This window comes from Schistocerca cancellata, chromosome 11 (genome assembly GCF_023864275.1).
Source record: "Schistocerca cancellata isolate TAMUIC-IGC-003103 chromosome 11, iqSchCanc2.1, whole genome shotgun sequence".
NCBI classification, from domain to species: Eukaryota; Metazoa; Arthropoda; class Insecta; order Orthoptera; family Acrididae; genus Schistocerca; species Schistocerca cancellata.
The window spans coordinates 74,075,194-74,090,154 of record NC_064636.1 but is presented as its reverse complement, the minus strand read 5'-3'; the positions used below and the strand labels follow the sequence as shown (position 1 = coordinate 74,090,154).

Here is a 14,961-nt window from a genome sequence, read left to right as displayed (position 1 = left end):
TACCGTGTTAAGCCACGCGGCACACAAGAGGATTAATACAGGCTCATCCTTATGACGCCCCAATCCGCTCATTTCGCAACAGCTGACAGTTTCAAGGATGTATGTCGCAATGCCTACATCAGCACTACAAAAAGTGGAGTGGGCCGACGGAGGTTGGGGGAGAAATAACAAGCGCCAACAAAAAAACTACATTTTCGCTACTTCAAACACGCACAGCTAACAACTTTCACAGGATACACGTATGACGTTGCTGTTATACGTTTGACAGACAACGTACGTATTTCGCTTCTGCTTCTTACGTTCTCTATCAGAGTATTACACTTCGCCACAGTGCCTCTGATACGAATACAGTAAGCACTTATTAGGGAACCTCCCCATCGCACCCCCCTCAGATTTAGTTGTAAGTTGGCACAGTGTATAGGCCTTGAAAAAGTGAGCACAGATAAATCGAGAAAACAAGAAGTTGTGTGGAACTATGAAAAAAATAAGCAAAATATACAAACTGAGTAGTCCATGCGCAAGTTAGAAAACATCAAGGACAATGTATGCTCAGGAGCGCCGTGGTTAGCGTGAGCAGCTGTGGAACGAGAGGTCCTTGGTTCGAGTCTTCCCTAGAGGGAAAAATTTAATTTTTTGTTTCCACACAACTATCAATGTTCAGGCACTCATACATAATTAACTTCGCTCTCCAAAATTCCACGACATGTTCAGATTTTCTTGGCCATGTGCGGGATTTGACGGTCTACACACGGAAAAATTTGAAAACGTCAAAAACATATGTTTTGACAGAGCACAGGGAAAACTGTGCGACTGTGAAACTGTTGCATTCATTTGTTGCAGTTTATGTGACAACTCTTACGTATTCATCACTTTTTTGGGAGTGATTACCACATCCACAAGGGCAAGGTAGAAAAATCTTTTCACCCATTCGCCAAGTGTACAAGTTTGGTGGGTCGACAACATATTGCTGTCATGTGACGCACATGCCGTCACAAGTGTCGTACAGGATATATCAGACGTGTTTTCCTGTGGAGGAATCGATTGACCTATGACCTTGCGATCAAATGTTTTCGGTTCCCATTGGAGAGGCACGTCATTTCGTCTACTAATCGCACGGTTTTGCGGTGCGGTCGCAAAACACAGACGCTAAACTTATTACAGTGAACAGAGACGTCAATGAACGAACGGATAGACCATAACTTTGCGAAAATAAAGAAAGTAAAATTTCCACTCGAGGGATGACTTGAACCAAGGACCTCTCGTTCCACAGCTGCTCACGCTAACCACGGGACCACGGCACTCCTGAGTTTACACTATTTTTCATAGTTTCACACAATTTCTTTGTTTTCTCGATTGATCTGTGTTCAGTTTTTCAAGACCTATCCACTGTGCCAACTTATAACTAAATCTGAGGGGGGTGCAATGGGGAGGTTCCCTTGTTAGAAAACTCTACCATACACCTGTAAAATATTTGACATTTCTAAACAATCGAAAAAAGGCGATTACATCTACATAAATACTCCGCCAGCAACTGTATTGTTGCGTACAAGACGCTACTGCGAGCAATTCTTGAGTATTGTGCCAGATTTTGGACTCCCTATCTAGTAGTCTGTGACATTACTAACAGTATCCTATACTGGATGGCACAGAACGAATAGTCAGTGTTCAGGGATGACAAACGACCATCCGAAGCAAAAATGTGCTTTAAAATGCATAACTGGAGAGCTATAACCATTTGTTTTGCAGAGGAGGTGTTTCACAGTATCGAATAAAAAGTGCGTAAGGCTCAAGGTATGCATTTTAGAGCCCATGTTTACGAGATTTTTTCGCCTCGAATTATCGTTCCTACCATATTCCTGAATACTGCCCATTACTAGTGGGACACCCTGACTGAATGATCCGCAAAATACTGAATTCAGAAGAAAACAAGGCTGCTTGCGAAGTTGCGAACCGTCAGCCATGCAGACAACATTGCTTGAATTTGGTAGGGAATTGCCTTACTTTAGAAATATCTATGCTATCTCAATGACCGTTTCCGACGAAATATGCAATCTTCAGCTCGTAATCCGTTCGTAATCTAAGCTAAGCGCTAGCCGGATTCGCGCAGTCCTGACAATGTGCTGTAAACGCAAAGTCGGAGGAAGGGTTACATAACCTAGTCGACCGCAGAACAAGTCGCCTTTTTTCCCTGCAGAACCGTCAGCGATGCCAGCACGTGAACGGAAAAATCCCACAAATATGTTGATACACAAACACGAGGAGTTACATCACGTAAATAGTGATGCGACATGTGAAACTAGAAAACTATCACTTTTTCCCTGATGTGCTCGCTTTTATCTATTTTGCATCATTTTATCACCTGTTGTGATTTTACGTCTCGATACACTCACTATTTAAAAGAAATTGTCAAAGCTGTTTTTGAAAAGTTTGTGGTACAAGTTGTGTAGTGGGAGGCCCCCTTGCATTGTTTTTGTTTATATACGACATATGTAAGTCATATATAACAAAATACTCTGGGACTTCATTATCGTAGTACGTTTCCTGAATTTACCTTGCAGCTTTAGTTTTTACGATGAAAAACACGTTAAATACGGCGCAGACGCAAACATTTGGCTCCACTAAAGATAAATTTGTTACCGCAACCTGTAATTTGCTTTCACATACGGCAGCTCACAACCGAATTATCACCTTTTCAACCTAACCTAGACCGAGGGCCACGCTACACGTCAATGTCACCAGAACAAAGCTTTCCAACAGCACACATCAATTCACGTCTGCAGCTGCAACAATTTCCCCGAAACTAATACTTAATTCCCGCATAAACTATTTTCATAACACATACTGACAGCAGCTGGAAAGTCCCATCCTCGCTTGTGTGAAACTGTCTTTAATTTCTGCATCAACTGCAATGACACTAATTCAAGTTTGTGTCTCAGAAAAACATTCGTGGGATAATACTGTTCATATTTTCAAACAGTCTCTTCGGTAGCTCATAAAATGTGGTCTGAAACGTTGAGCATACTACCTAAAACCTGATTAATACTGCAGCAACTGACGGCTTTGCAAATATTACAGCACAAGAAAAGCCGTATAGAATACGTATGCAAATAGACTGAGCGCCATTCTACATAATTCCTTGTTGCGCAACCCTCTAGAGAATTTAAACATTAACATGCTCGCGATGAATAAAATCACGAGACGTATAGCCCAAGAAATAAATGTAGCTAACCAAAGAGCAACAGCAAAACATGTGGGCGGTTTCGTCCGAAAGGAAGTGCCCGTTTGAACTCATTGCCTAGCTCCCCCATTTGACAGTCTCGCAGCATCGCGCAACAAAATGTTTGCTGGTCAGCATAGATCGCTATGATTACTATTTCTGGACCTTTGCACACCCGATAAACTGGCAGAAAAAGGCTAGCCCGCAGGAAAATCTGACGGTAAACACGCCAAAAAGACGGTCGTTTTAAGATTTAATCGCAACATCACTGCTATTCGCTAAGCGCGCTTGCAACAGCGCTCGAGCAATAAGGACAGAAACACAAGAGCGAGAAACAAATACTCCCGCCGGTCATTCACATGCTATCCGGGTTCTACAGACCAACCCGCTACACGCCACATATGTTCTGTTACACCGCAATAACGGATGTTGAAGGAAACAATAGCATTCGATATCTGAAAGTCTGATCCGCTTATAAACAGATGTCACACGCTAAGCGTCCAAAACGGATGTCAGACGCACAACACTAGAGCCGAGGAAACACATGGCACCTTCTCGGGGTCGTAAGCTAAGCACAACTAAACGGTTCTTTTCGCTTACCTTGTGAAGACGCAGCCCGCACGTCTAGCAGGAGGCACGAAATAACGCCCAAGGTCCACAGCCACCGAATATCCATCTTGGAATTATTTCTCGTTTCAGTCTTTCTCGCGCCCACGAGAGCGAACGAAGTACACCAACACTCCCGCACGACTTCTAATGTGTCACTGAGCCGCCTGCCAACAAACGCCGACTGCCCCTCTGGAGTCAAGAAGCAGCACCCCCGTCCGTCGACGATAATAACTAGCAGCTCTGCACGGTCGTCTGCAGCGGTGACCCCAGTGTAGCGGAAAAGAACGGGCAGCTCCTGACATCTCGCGGTAGCTTCCAGAAGCTCGCTCGGACTTCTTTGTTTTGACGCTATGACGCCATTTTGATGTTTGTTGTGTACGCGGCGCCATCAACCAAGGAAGTTCGATTATTGTAACATCCATGCCGTCAACGATCACAGCTCGTAGAAAAAAAGCAAAGAAATTATGCACCACTAAAAAATAAAAAAATGACGATTTTTTACATCTCGTTAACATGGAAAACGCAGATCTCAGTGCTGTCGATGTTCGCTGACACATGTTATATTTTGTATGCACAATTTTTTCATAGCGGTTTGCTGCGTTACATTCGAAAGGTAACCAAGCTTTGTTCAAAACCGAGTATAAATACATTCCTATATAAACAAAAAGGAAACACTGCTATTAATAACTACTGTATTCATCTCCATTTTTTTTTTTACTCTATACCGTATTTTTTCTTATTATTGATTCTTCATTGACCTTCGGCCTTTTCATACCGCAAACATTTTCCACGTGCACATTTACATCTACATCTGCATGGATACTCTGCAACTGACGTTTAAGTGCCTGGCAGGGGGTTCATCTAACGACATTCCTTCACAATAATTCTCTGTTATTCCAATCTCGTACAGCGCGCGGAAAAAACGAAAACCTATATCTATCCGTGCGAGCTCTGATTTCCCTTATTTTATTATGATGCTCGTTTCTCTCAATGTAAGTCGGCGTCAACAAAATATTTTCGCATTCGGAGGAAAAAGTGGGTGATTGAAATTTCGCGAGAACATTCTACCGCAACGAAAAACGCCTTTGTTTTATTGATGTCCACGCCAAATCCTGTATCATTCCAGTGACACTCTCTCCCGTATTACGCGATAATACGAAACGTGCTGCCCTTCTTTGAACTTTGTCGATGTACTCCGTTAATCCTATCTGATAACGTTCGCAAACCACGCAGCATTATTCTAAAAGACCACGGACAGGGGTAGTGTAGGCAGTCTCTTTAGTATATCTTATTGGAATTTGCGCAGCTGAATAAGTATTAAGGAGAAAAAGGGACATCTTACTAATAACTATATTTGCACATTCAAGAACAAAACAAGATTCCAGCGAACACAACACAATAATCAGCACACACAAAGAGTGTTAGGCAATGCCAAAGAGGTCTATTTTACACAGTGCACTTTGCTCCGTCACACACGAAATATATTGTTCACACAATTCCAACACCCCTTCTTGAACTTATATTTTGTGTGTTGCTTCCACAAGATAAACCAGATAGTCCCACAATCTTCTCAAACTTCTCCCTTTCCAAGGGTTTGGTCAGAAGGTCAGCTAACATGTCTTCTGTACGCAGATAGTCCACGGCAATGTTCTGTCGTTCTACGTGGTCCCGAATGAAATGGTGCCGTATATCAATATGGAATACTCTCTTTCAAATTCTGAAGGTGGCAGGGGTAAAATACAGGGAGCGAAAGGCTATTTACAGTTTGTACAGAAACCAGATGGCAGTTATAAGAGTCGAGGGGCATGAAAGGGAAGCAGTGGTTGGGAAAGGAGTAAGACAGGGTTGTAGCCTCTCCCCGATGTTATTCAATCTGTATATTGAGCAAGCAGTAAAGGAAACAAAAGAAAAATTCGGAGTAGGTATTAAAATTCATAGAGAAGAAGTAAAAACTTTGAGGTTCGCCGATGACATTGTAATTCTGTCAGAGACAGCAAAGGACTTGGAAGAGCAGTTGAACGGAATGGATGGTATCTTGAAGGGAGGATATAAGATGAACATCAACAAAAGCAAAACGAGGATAATGGAATGTAGTCGGATTAAGTCGGGTGATGCTGAGGGAATTAGATTAGGAAATGAGACACTTAAAGTAGTAAAGGAGTTTTGCTATTTAGGGAGTAAAATAACCGATGATGGTCGAAGTAGAGAGGATATAAAATGTAGACTGGCATTGGCAAGGAAAGCGTTTCTCAAGAAGAGGAATTTGTTAACATCGAGTATAGATTTAAGTGTCAGGAAGTCGTTTCTGAAAGTATTTGTATGGAGTGTAGCCATGTATGGAAGTGAAACATGGACGATAACTAGTTTGGACAAGAAGAGAATAGAAGCTTTCGAAATGTGGTGCTACAGAAGAATGCTGAAGATAAGGTGGGTAGATCACGTAACTAATGAGGAGGTATTGAATAGGATTGGGGAGAAGAGAAGTTTGTGGCACAACTTGACTAGAAGAAGGGATCGGTTGGTAGGACATGTTTTGAGGCATCAAGGGATCACAAATTTAGCATTGGAGGGCAGTGTGGAGGGTAAAAATCGTAGAGGGAGACCAAGAGATGAATACACTAAGCAGATTCAGAAGGATGTAGGTTGCAGTAGATACTGGGAGATGAAGAAGCTTGCACAGGATAGAGTAGCATGGAGAGCTGCATCAAACCAGTCTCGGGACTGAAGACCACAACAACAACAATATCAATATGCTTTGTCCTAGCACTAGTAACATCATTTTTAGCTAGGTTTATGGCTCCTTTATTGTCACAGAAGATGGTTGTAGGTTCCTCAATTAAATTGGGTTCTATTTCACTTATTAATGTTCGTAGCCATAATGCTTCCTGTGTGGTGTAGGATAGTGCCATATACTCGGCCTCTACGGTGCTCAATGCAACAGTTTTTTGCTTTTGACAGGACCATGATGTGAGGCCCCCCATTGATTTAAAACAGCAGCCAGTGGTGGAGTATCTGTCTCCCAATTCACTCCCCCAGTCCGCATCGCTATATCCCTCTAGTTTTGCGTTACCATCTCTATGGTATTTTAGCTCATAGTTTGAAGTTCCTCTTAGGTATCGGAATATCCTCTTTACAGCTTTCCAGTGCTTTTCCTTTGGGTCTCTGCAATATCTGCTCACTGCATTGGTGGCAAAAGCAATGTCGGGTCGTGATGTTTGAGACAAATATAACAGACTCCCTACTGCTTCTAAATAAGGAACATTCTTGTCACATTTCACATCAGTCTCATTTACACTTAACTTCACTCCTACTTCCATTGGAGTACTTATGGGTTTGCAATCACTCATGCCAAATTTCTTTAATATTTTTTCCGTGTATGATGATTGACTTATGCTCAATTCTTGTCTTTCTTCATCCTTAGTAATTTGCATACCTAAATAACGTTTAACTTCTCCCAAATCATGCACCTTAAACTTGGTTTGCAGCTGTTTCTTGAAAATTCTCATTTGGCCTTCACTTTCAGTCAGGATAAAGAAATCGTCCACCCATCTCGCCATTATTATTATTTCTTCTTTTCTCCCTTTACTCCCTTTATAGTAAATGCTGGGATCTGCCTTGGATTGCTTCATATTCATATTTATTAGAGTTTCATGTAGACATCGATTCCAGCAACGTCCACTTTGTTTAAGTCCATAAATACTTTTTCTCAAACACCAAATCTTTTTACTTTCTGACCTGGTTTTTATGGCTTCCCTTGGTGGAATGACATATATCTCCTCCTCCAATTTCCCATTTAAATATGCCGTTTTAACATCCATATGATGAATTATTAAATTTCGTTTTACTGCCAAGGCAAAAAGATATCTCAATGATGCATACTTGACTACAGGTGAAAAAGTTTCTTCGTAATCTACCCCTTGTTTTTGTGAATATCCTTTTACCACAAGTCTTGCTTTGTATTTTGGTGATGAGCTTTCAGGGTTCTTCAAATTGAATACCCATCTTGCCTGCAGTGGTTTCTTATCTCCTGGCATATCTACCCATTCAAAGGTTTCGTTTTGATATAAAGATTCTAATTCTCTCTTCATCGCTTCTTTCCATTCTTCAGAGTTTGGGCCACTCATTGCTTCTTCTGCTGTTCTTGGCTCATCATTAAAGGACTGTGCTGTATACATCTCAAAATCCGGATATTCCTTCGGTTTTGGTACACGAGAAGAACGCCTTACATTGGTTTCTTCATGTTTTTCATCCTCTAACTCATTGTCATCATAAATTGCTTCAATTTGTCCTTGGCTGTCGTCTTCCTCTTCTTCACTTCCTATTTCCTCACACAAGGTTTCACCTTCTGAACTGGGTGCAGTTGACTTAGTGGTTTTGCTCTCTTCTGAGTCCTTTCTATTTTCAAAGAATATTACATCTCTACTTGTGACAATCTTTTTTGTCAATGGATCCATTAATCGGTAGCCCTTTGAATTTTCACAATAGCCTTCAAAAATATACTTTTTAGCTTTTGGATCCCACTTTCCTCTTAGCTGTTTTGGAATATGTGCCATTGCATCACACCCAAAAACCCTTACATTGCTTAGATCAGGTTTCTTTCCTACCCATATTTCATAAGGGGTTCTACTCTTTAATGCTTTTGTAGGTGATCTATTGTTCAAATATACAGCTGTTGACACTGCCTCTGCCCAAAAATCTTTGGATAATTCAGCGTCAGTCATCATGCTCCTTGCTTTCTCAACAATGGTCCTATTAGCCCTCTCAGCAACCCCATTTTGAGATGGGCTGTACCTTATGGTAGTTTGATGCCTGATTCCCTTTTCTGCCAGAAGTTTCTTCAATTTCTGGTTAATATATTCTCTCTCATTATCAGACCTGATGATCTTGATCTTCTTTCCTGTCCATCTTTCAACCATATTGCAATATTCCTCAAAGATATCACTCACTTGGTCTTTAGAACTAAGAAAATAAACATGAGTATATCGTGAGTAATCATCAATAAACGTAAGAAAATAATTACTCCCACCTATGGATTCACACTCCATCGGGCCACATACATCTGTGTGGATTAACTGTAAGACTTCTGTGGATTTACTCTTACTAGTCTTGAAGGGTAACCTTGCTTGTTTTCCCTTTATACATGTCTCACAAGGATCCTTGGACACACTAAAATTCTGTATTCCCTTTACCATATCCTTTATTATAGACATACTCTTTCTATTTAGATGTCCAAGCCTCCGGTGCCATAAAAAACCTTCTGCTGAATATACTGAATCACTAACATTTTTATGTTTACTGTCAATGATATCCAACTTGCTGTAGCTATAACTTCACCACTTTCACTGATTACTCTTGCACCCTGCATGTCAAAGGTGACTGTATTTCCTTTCTTGACAATTTCCCCTACAGACAGCAGGTTAGTTGCCACATTTTTCACAAAATGAACATTGTGTGCTGTAACCATATCTGATTCACCATTTACACTCACATGTAGATCTATTTTCCCAGCCAGGTGACACTGGAGTTTGTTGCCATCAACAGTAGATATCCCCATATGAGTCTTATCTTTGATGTCATAAAGAAGTGATTTATCTTTAACAATATGCACAGATGCACCTGAGTCTAAAATCCATTCCATATCACGGTTGCTCATCCCACCAAAAGAATAAAAACATGAGAGTGCTTTACCTTTGTTATTGGTCCTTCTCTCTGGGCTATCAGTAACATACCTCCTTCGCTGAGTGTCTGATCCTGGGCTTACTTTTTCTTTGCACTGAGACGCAATATGTCCCCATCTTCTGACATTTATAGCACCTCACCGGTTTCTTCTTTTTGTTTTTTGAGTAGAGAGCAGACGCACCTTCCTTCTCCAGTGTACAACAGCTTGGAGCACTCTTTACGTCCTGCAGGATTTTCACCTTAACACTGTCGCCTGTGATTGGTATACCCGAGCTTTCAAGTCCGATAATCATAGGTGCATACCTTTCGGGCAGTCCTGCCAAAAGCAATGTTCCTATCCATTCTTCAGCGATCTCGAATCCGATGTTTCTCAGTCGGTTCGACGTGGTTAACATTTTGTTAACGTATTCGTCTACACTCTTACATTTGTCCAGACGAGTGGTAATTAACTCGCGTAATAATCCTACTTTTCTCGTAAGACCACCATCCTCGGATGCACTTCGTAAATTGTCCCAGACTTCTTTCGCTGTAGCAGCTTTTTCAACGTGAACATAATTCACCGAATCAATCAGTAATATCAATTTTGATTTTGCTTTCCTATCCTTACTTGAATAATTCTGATCTGTGGATTCCATTGTCCCATCTACCACGTCCCATAGGTCGTCTAAACGTAAATACGCTTCTACTGCGAACTTCCAGTTTGCATAGTTTTCGCGACCTATAAGTCTTTCAATCTGTGGAATTTGTGCCGCGCTCATTCTTAACGGTAACTTGCCTTTTATTGCCGTAAAGAACACCGAAAAGTAATGCGGAAAAAAAATTGCGATCGTCTTGTAAGGATCACTCGCACTTCACGTAAATTGGAACTTTTCCAATACTTTCTCCTTACTATTTTGTTGATATACTTATTCCAAATGCACGCTGGGCCCATAACGTATTGGAATTTGCGCAGCTGAATAAGTATTAAGGAGAAAAAGGGACATCTTACTAATAACTACACTCCTGGAAATGGAAAAAAGAACACATTGACACCGGTGTGTCAGACCCACCATACTTGCTCCGGACACTGCGAGAGGGCTGTACAAGCAATGATCACACGCACGGCACAGCGGACACACCAGGAACCGCGGTGTTGGCCGTCGAATGGCGCTAGCTGCGCAGCATTTGTGCACCGCCGCCGTCAGTGTCAGCCAGTTTGCCGTGGCATACGGAGCTCCATCGCAGTCTTTAACACTGGTAGCATGCCGCGACAGCGTGGACGTGAACCGTATGTGCAGTTGACGGACTTTGAGCGAGGGCGTATAGTGGGCATGCGGGAGGCCGGGTGGACGTACCGCCGAATTGCTCAACACGTGGGGCGTGAGGTCTCCACAGTACATCGATGTTGTCGCCAGTGGTCGGCGGAAGGTGCACGTGCCCGTCGACCTGGGACCGGACCGCAGCGACGCACGGATGCACGCCAAGACCGTAGGATCCTACGCAGTGCCGTAGGGGACCGCACCGCCACTTCCCAGCAAATTAGGGACACTGTTGCTCCTGGGGTATCGGCGAGGACCATTCGCAACCGTCTCCATGAAGCTGGGCTACGGTCCCGCACACCGTTAGGCCGTCTTCCGCTCACGCCCCAACATCGTGCAGCCCGCCTCCAGTGGTGTCGCGACAGGCGTGAATGGAGGGACGAATGGAGACGTGTCGTCTTCAGCGATGAGAGTCGCTTCTGCCTTGGTGCCAATGATGGTCGTATGCGTGTTTGGCGCCGTGCAGGTGAGCGCCACAATCAGGACTGCATACGACCGAGGCACACAGGGCCAACACCCGGCATCATGGTGTGGGGAGCGATCTTCTACACTGGCCGTACACCACTGGTGATCGTCTAGGGGACACTGAATAGTGCACGGTACATCCAAACCGTCATCGAACCCATTGTTCTACCATTCCTAGACCGGCAAGGGAACTTGCTGTTCCAACAGGACAATGCACGTCCGCATGTATCCCGTGCCACCCAACGTGCTCTAGAAGGTGTAAGTCAACTACCCTGGCCAGCAAGATCTCCATGTTTGGGACTGGATGAAGCGTCGTCTCACGCGGTCTGCACGTCCAGCACGAACGCTGGCCCAACTGAGGCGCCAGGTGGAAATGGCATGGCAAGCCGTTCCACAGGACTACATCCAGCATCTCTACGATCGTCTCCATGGGAGAATAGCAGCCTGCATTGCTGCGAAAGGTGGATATACACTGTACTAGTGCCGACATTGTGCATGCTCTGTTGCCTGTGTCTATGTGCCTGTGGTTCTGTCAGTGTGATCATGTGATGTATCTGACCCCAGGAATGTGTCAATAAAGTTTCCCCTTCCTGGGACAATGAATTCACGGTGTTCTTATTTCAATTTCCAGGAGTGTATATTTGCACATTCAAGAACAAAACAAGATTCCAGCGAACACAACACAAAAATCAGCACACACAAAGAGTGTTAGGCAATGCCAAAGAGGTCTATTTTACACTGTGCACTTTGCTCCGTCACACACGAAATATATTGTTCACACAATTCCAACATATCTGTTACATTTTCTAAGTGTTCTGCCAGTAAAGTGCAGTCTTTGATTTGCCTTCCCCACAACATTTTCCGTGTTTTTTCCAGTTTAAGTTGTTCGTAATTTTAATTCCTAGGCACAGGGTGGAGCAAGAAATGTGTTACCATTTTGTTTTTGAATATAAACTTTATTGTCAATACAATCTGAAAGGAACATATACTACAATGAAGAGCCGTCCATGGAGATTTGTTCTAACTCAGCACATGCTCAATATGTCCACCATTTCGTTTCCCAACTTCCTTCAAACGGAGGATGCTAAGTTCACCGTACTTGAATACGATGTGACGTCATTATGACGTATACACGCTACATCGAAAACGATAGAAACCGTATATCGACTATTCGACTTTTGTGAACTTTCGAGAGGTTGTGACAGGATAGCGCTGTGCTCTGCGCCATTCGTTTAAATGTGTTTTGCGTTTAAATCGTGTATTGTACTGTGTGTGTGTCCTGTGCGTTGTTTTTCGTTGCTCGTCTTTAATTATGTGTTCAGCATTCAAGAGACTAATGAGAGAAAAGCTGAAAAGAGTTCAGCATCGATGACGACGGGCAATTGCGTGGTTATTGTGAATCTCAAGCAGAAATTGATGTACTTCTGACCCAGCTGAAGTGCGTCGGTTATTCGTACTCGGTGAGAAGAAGCACTCAGCAGCCAAAATCTTTAGATGCGTCAAGACACTAACCTTTGGTTGAGAAAGCCACTTCCCCTCGTATTTCATCTCCGGTCGACGATTTTTCTTCAACAATGTCTCATGTTTTTCTTTTTAAGTTCGAAATTCAATCATTCTACACACCAGTCATTACTAGACACTAAGGTACCTGTCTCTGCGGTCCGAGTGTAAAATTACTTGGAATTATGATTGATAAAAGACTATCTTGGGATGGACATATAAATTACTTAGCTAACAAACTTGCACGAGTTCTCTTTCAGCTATATAAATTAAGAAAAAAAGTCAGCAAGAGTATGCTGCTACAATCTAATATGTACTGACAAGACCAATTCGATGAAACCATACTAAAATATTGATAATAAATAAATATTATTTTCGGCGTAAGCATTCAATACAACAGTCACACAATCTAATCTGGTCGGGACATAAGAAGACTTCACTTTTTTACGAAACGTGTTGTCCATGGTGTTTTCATGGCCACGGTCAGGAATATTTCTATTAATATACAGCTCTTTTATTTTGGCGAAATACATATACACTGCCACACTGAGCTGTTATCAGAATCGCACGTGTCAAAACAAACCACTAGCTGACGACAGTTTAGAATCTCGAACGTTCGTAAAAGTCGATAGGTGTGTTAATCGACTAAAGCGTATATACGTCATAATGACGTCACATCATATCCAGGTTGGGTGAACTTAGCATCCTCCCCTTCAAACGAACACTGAAGTTAGTGATTACCCTACGGCACATGTCTTCCTCAATTTCACTGCAAGCTTGAAGAATAAGTCTTGTGAGCTCCATTAGTCCACAGCTTCCTGCTACCGCCTTGCCCTTCAACACGCAGTGGTTCATGCAAGATGGAGCAAGGCCACATACTGCAAACACTGTGTTGGAGTTTTTGCACGAGCATTTCGACATGCTGATCATTTCACTCAGGTTTTCAAGTCGCTTCAATGACGGACAAAATTGGCCCCCCAGTAGTCCAGACCTGAATCCATGTGACTTTTTTCTTTGGGGGTACCAAAAGGAAAAAATTTCCCCGAAACGTCCACGTGATTTGATGGAGCTCAGAAGACTTATTCTTCAAGCTTGCAGTGAAATTACGGAAGACATGTGCCGCAGGGTAATCACTAACTTCAGTGTTCGTTTGAAGGAAGTTAGGAAACGAGATGGTGGACATATTGAGGATGTGCTGAGTTAGAGCAAATCTCCATGGACGCCTCTTCATTGTAGTATATGTTCCTTTCAGATTGTATTGACAATAAAGTTTATATTCAAAAACAAAATGGTAACATATTTCGTGCGCCACCCTGTATTTAGTTGAATTTACGGCCTTTAGATGTGACTGATTTATCGTGCAATCGAAGTTTAACATAAAATACAGACTGAAATAGTTAAGATACCGAACAGAACACTGAGCTTGTAGATGCAGATTTGTCGGTAGTGGTATAATAGGCACAATTATTGGTAACATATCATAAACACTGTATTCATAATTTTTTATTCACTTACGTTAAACCTTTTTCCGTGAATGCTTAGAGGCACTTTTCTTCCTGTGAACGTGCACTATACAATTACAAAACATATACATTGAGGACATCAAGATTAATTAGGGTGCTGCACAGGTTATAAAATGACGAGTGCGTAGATTCTAGTTCCCGCTTTGCGATAGTAATAGAATTGTCATTGCTAACTCATTATATGCACTACAGTCTTAACTTTTCAGACATTAAAGTTACTATTTCTCCTGTGAATGTATACATATGCCCTTTTTTTCCTTCTTATAAACATGCACTATACATATAAAGTACGTTACTTTTTGAGGTGTTTTGGCCCTGGTTTAGTTCACTTTGTTGAATCCTTAATAGGGAAAGCACATCGGAGGTATATATGGTATCTTACTATGACCAAGACGGTGCAAATGGCTCGGTAGACTCCTGTCCTTATTAAACTGGAGATGCTTCTTTTATGGAGCTGGTTTTGTGGAGCAAAGGTTTCAATGGCAGCTTTTATATACCGGGTGATCAATAAGTCAGTATACATTTGAAAACTTAATAAACCACGGAGTAATGTAGATAGAGAGGTAAAAATTGACACACATGCTTGGAATGACATGGGGTTTTATTAGAACAAAAAAAAAAAAAATTGGTAGACGCGTGAAAGATCTCTTGCGCGCGTCGTTTGGTGATG

General features: G+C 42.2%; 1 protein-coding gene across 1 annotated transcript in view; it reads right to left on the bottom strand.

Annotated features, from left to right (window-relative positions):
- The window catches only part of LOC126108551 (plexin domain-containing protein 1), a 460,969-nt gene extending 456,908 nt beyond the window's left edge, over nt 1-4,061 (bottom strand). Inside the window, exon 1 of the mRNA XM_049913837.1 lies at nt 3,818-4,061. Coding sequence (XP_049769794.1) covers nt 3,818-3,893 — 76 coding nt within the window. The 5' untranslated portion in view covers nt 3,894-4,061. The remainder of the gene's footprint in view (nt 1-3,817) is intronic.
- Nucleotides 4,062-14,961: the final 10,900 nt, after the last annotated feature.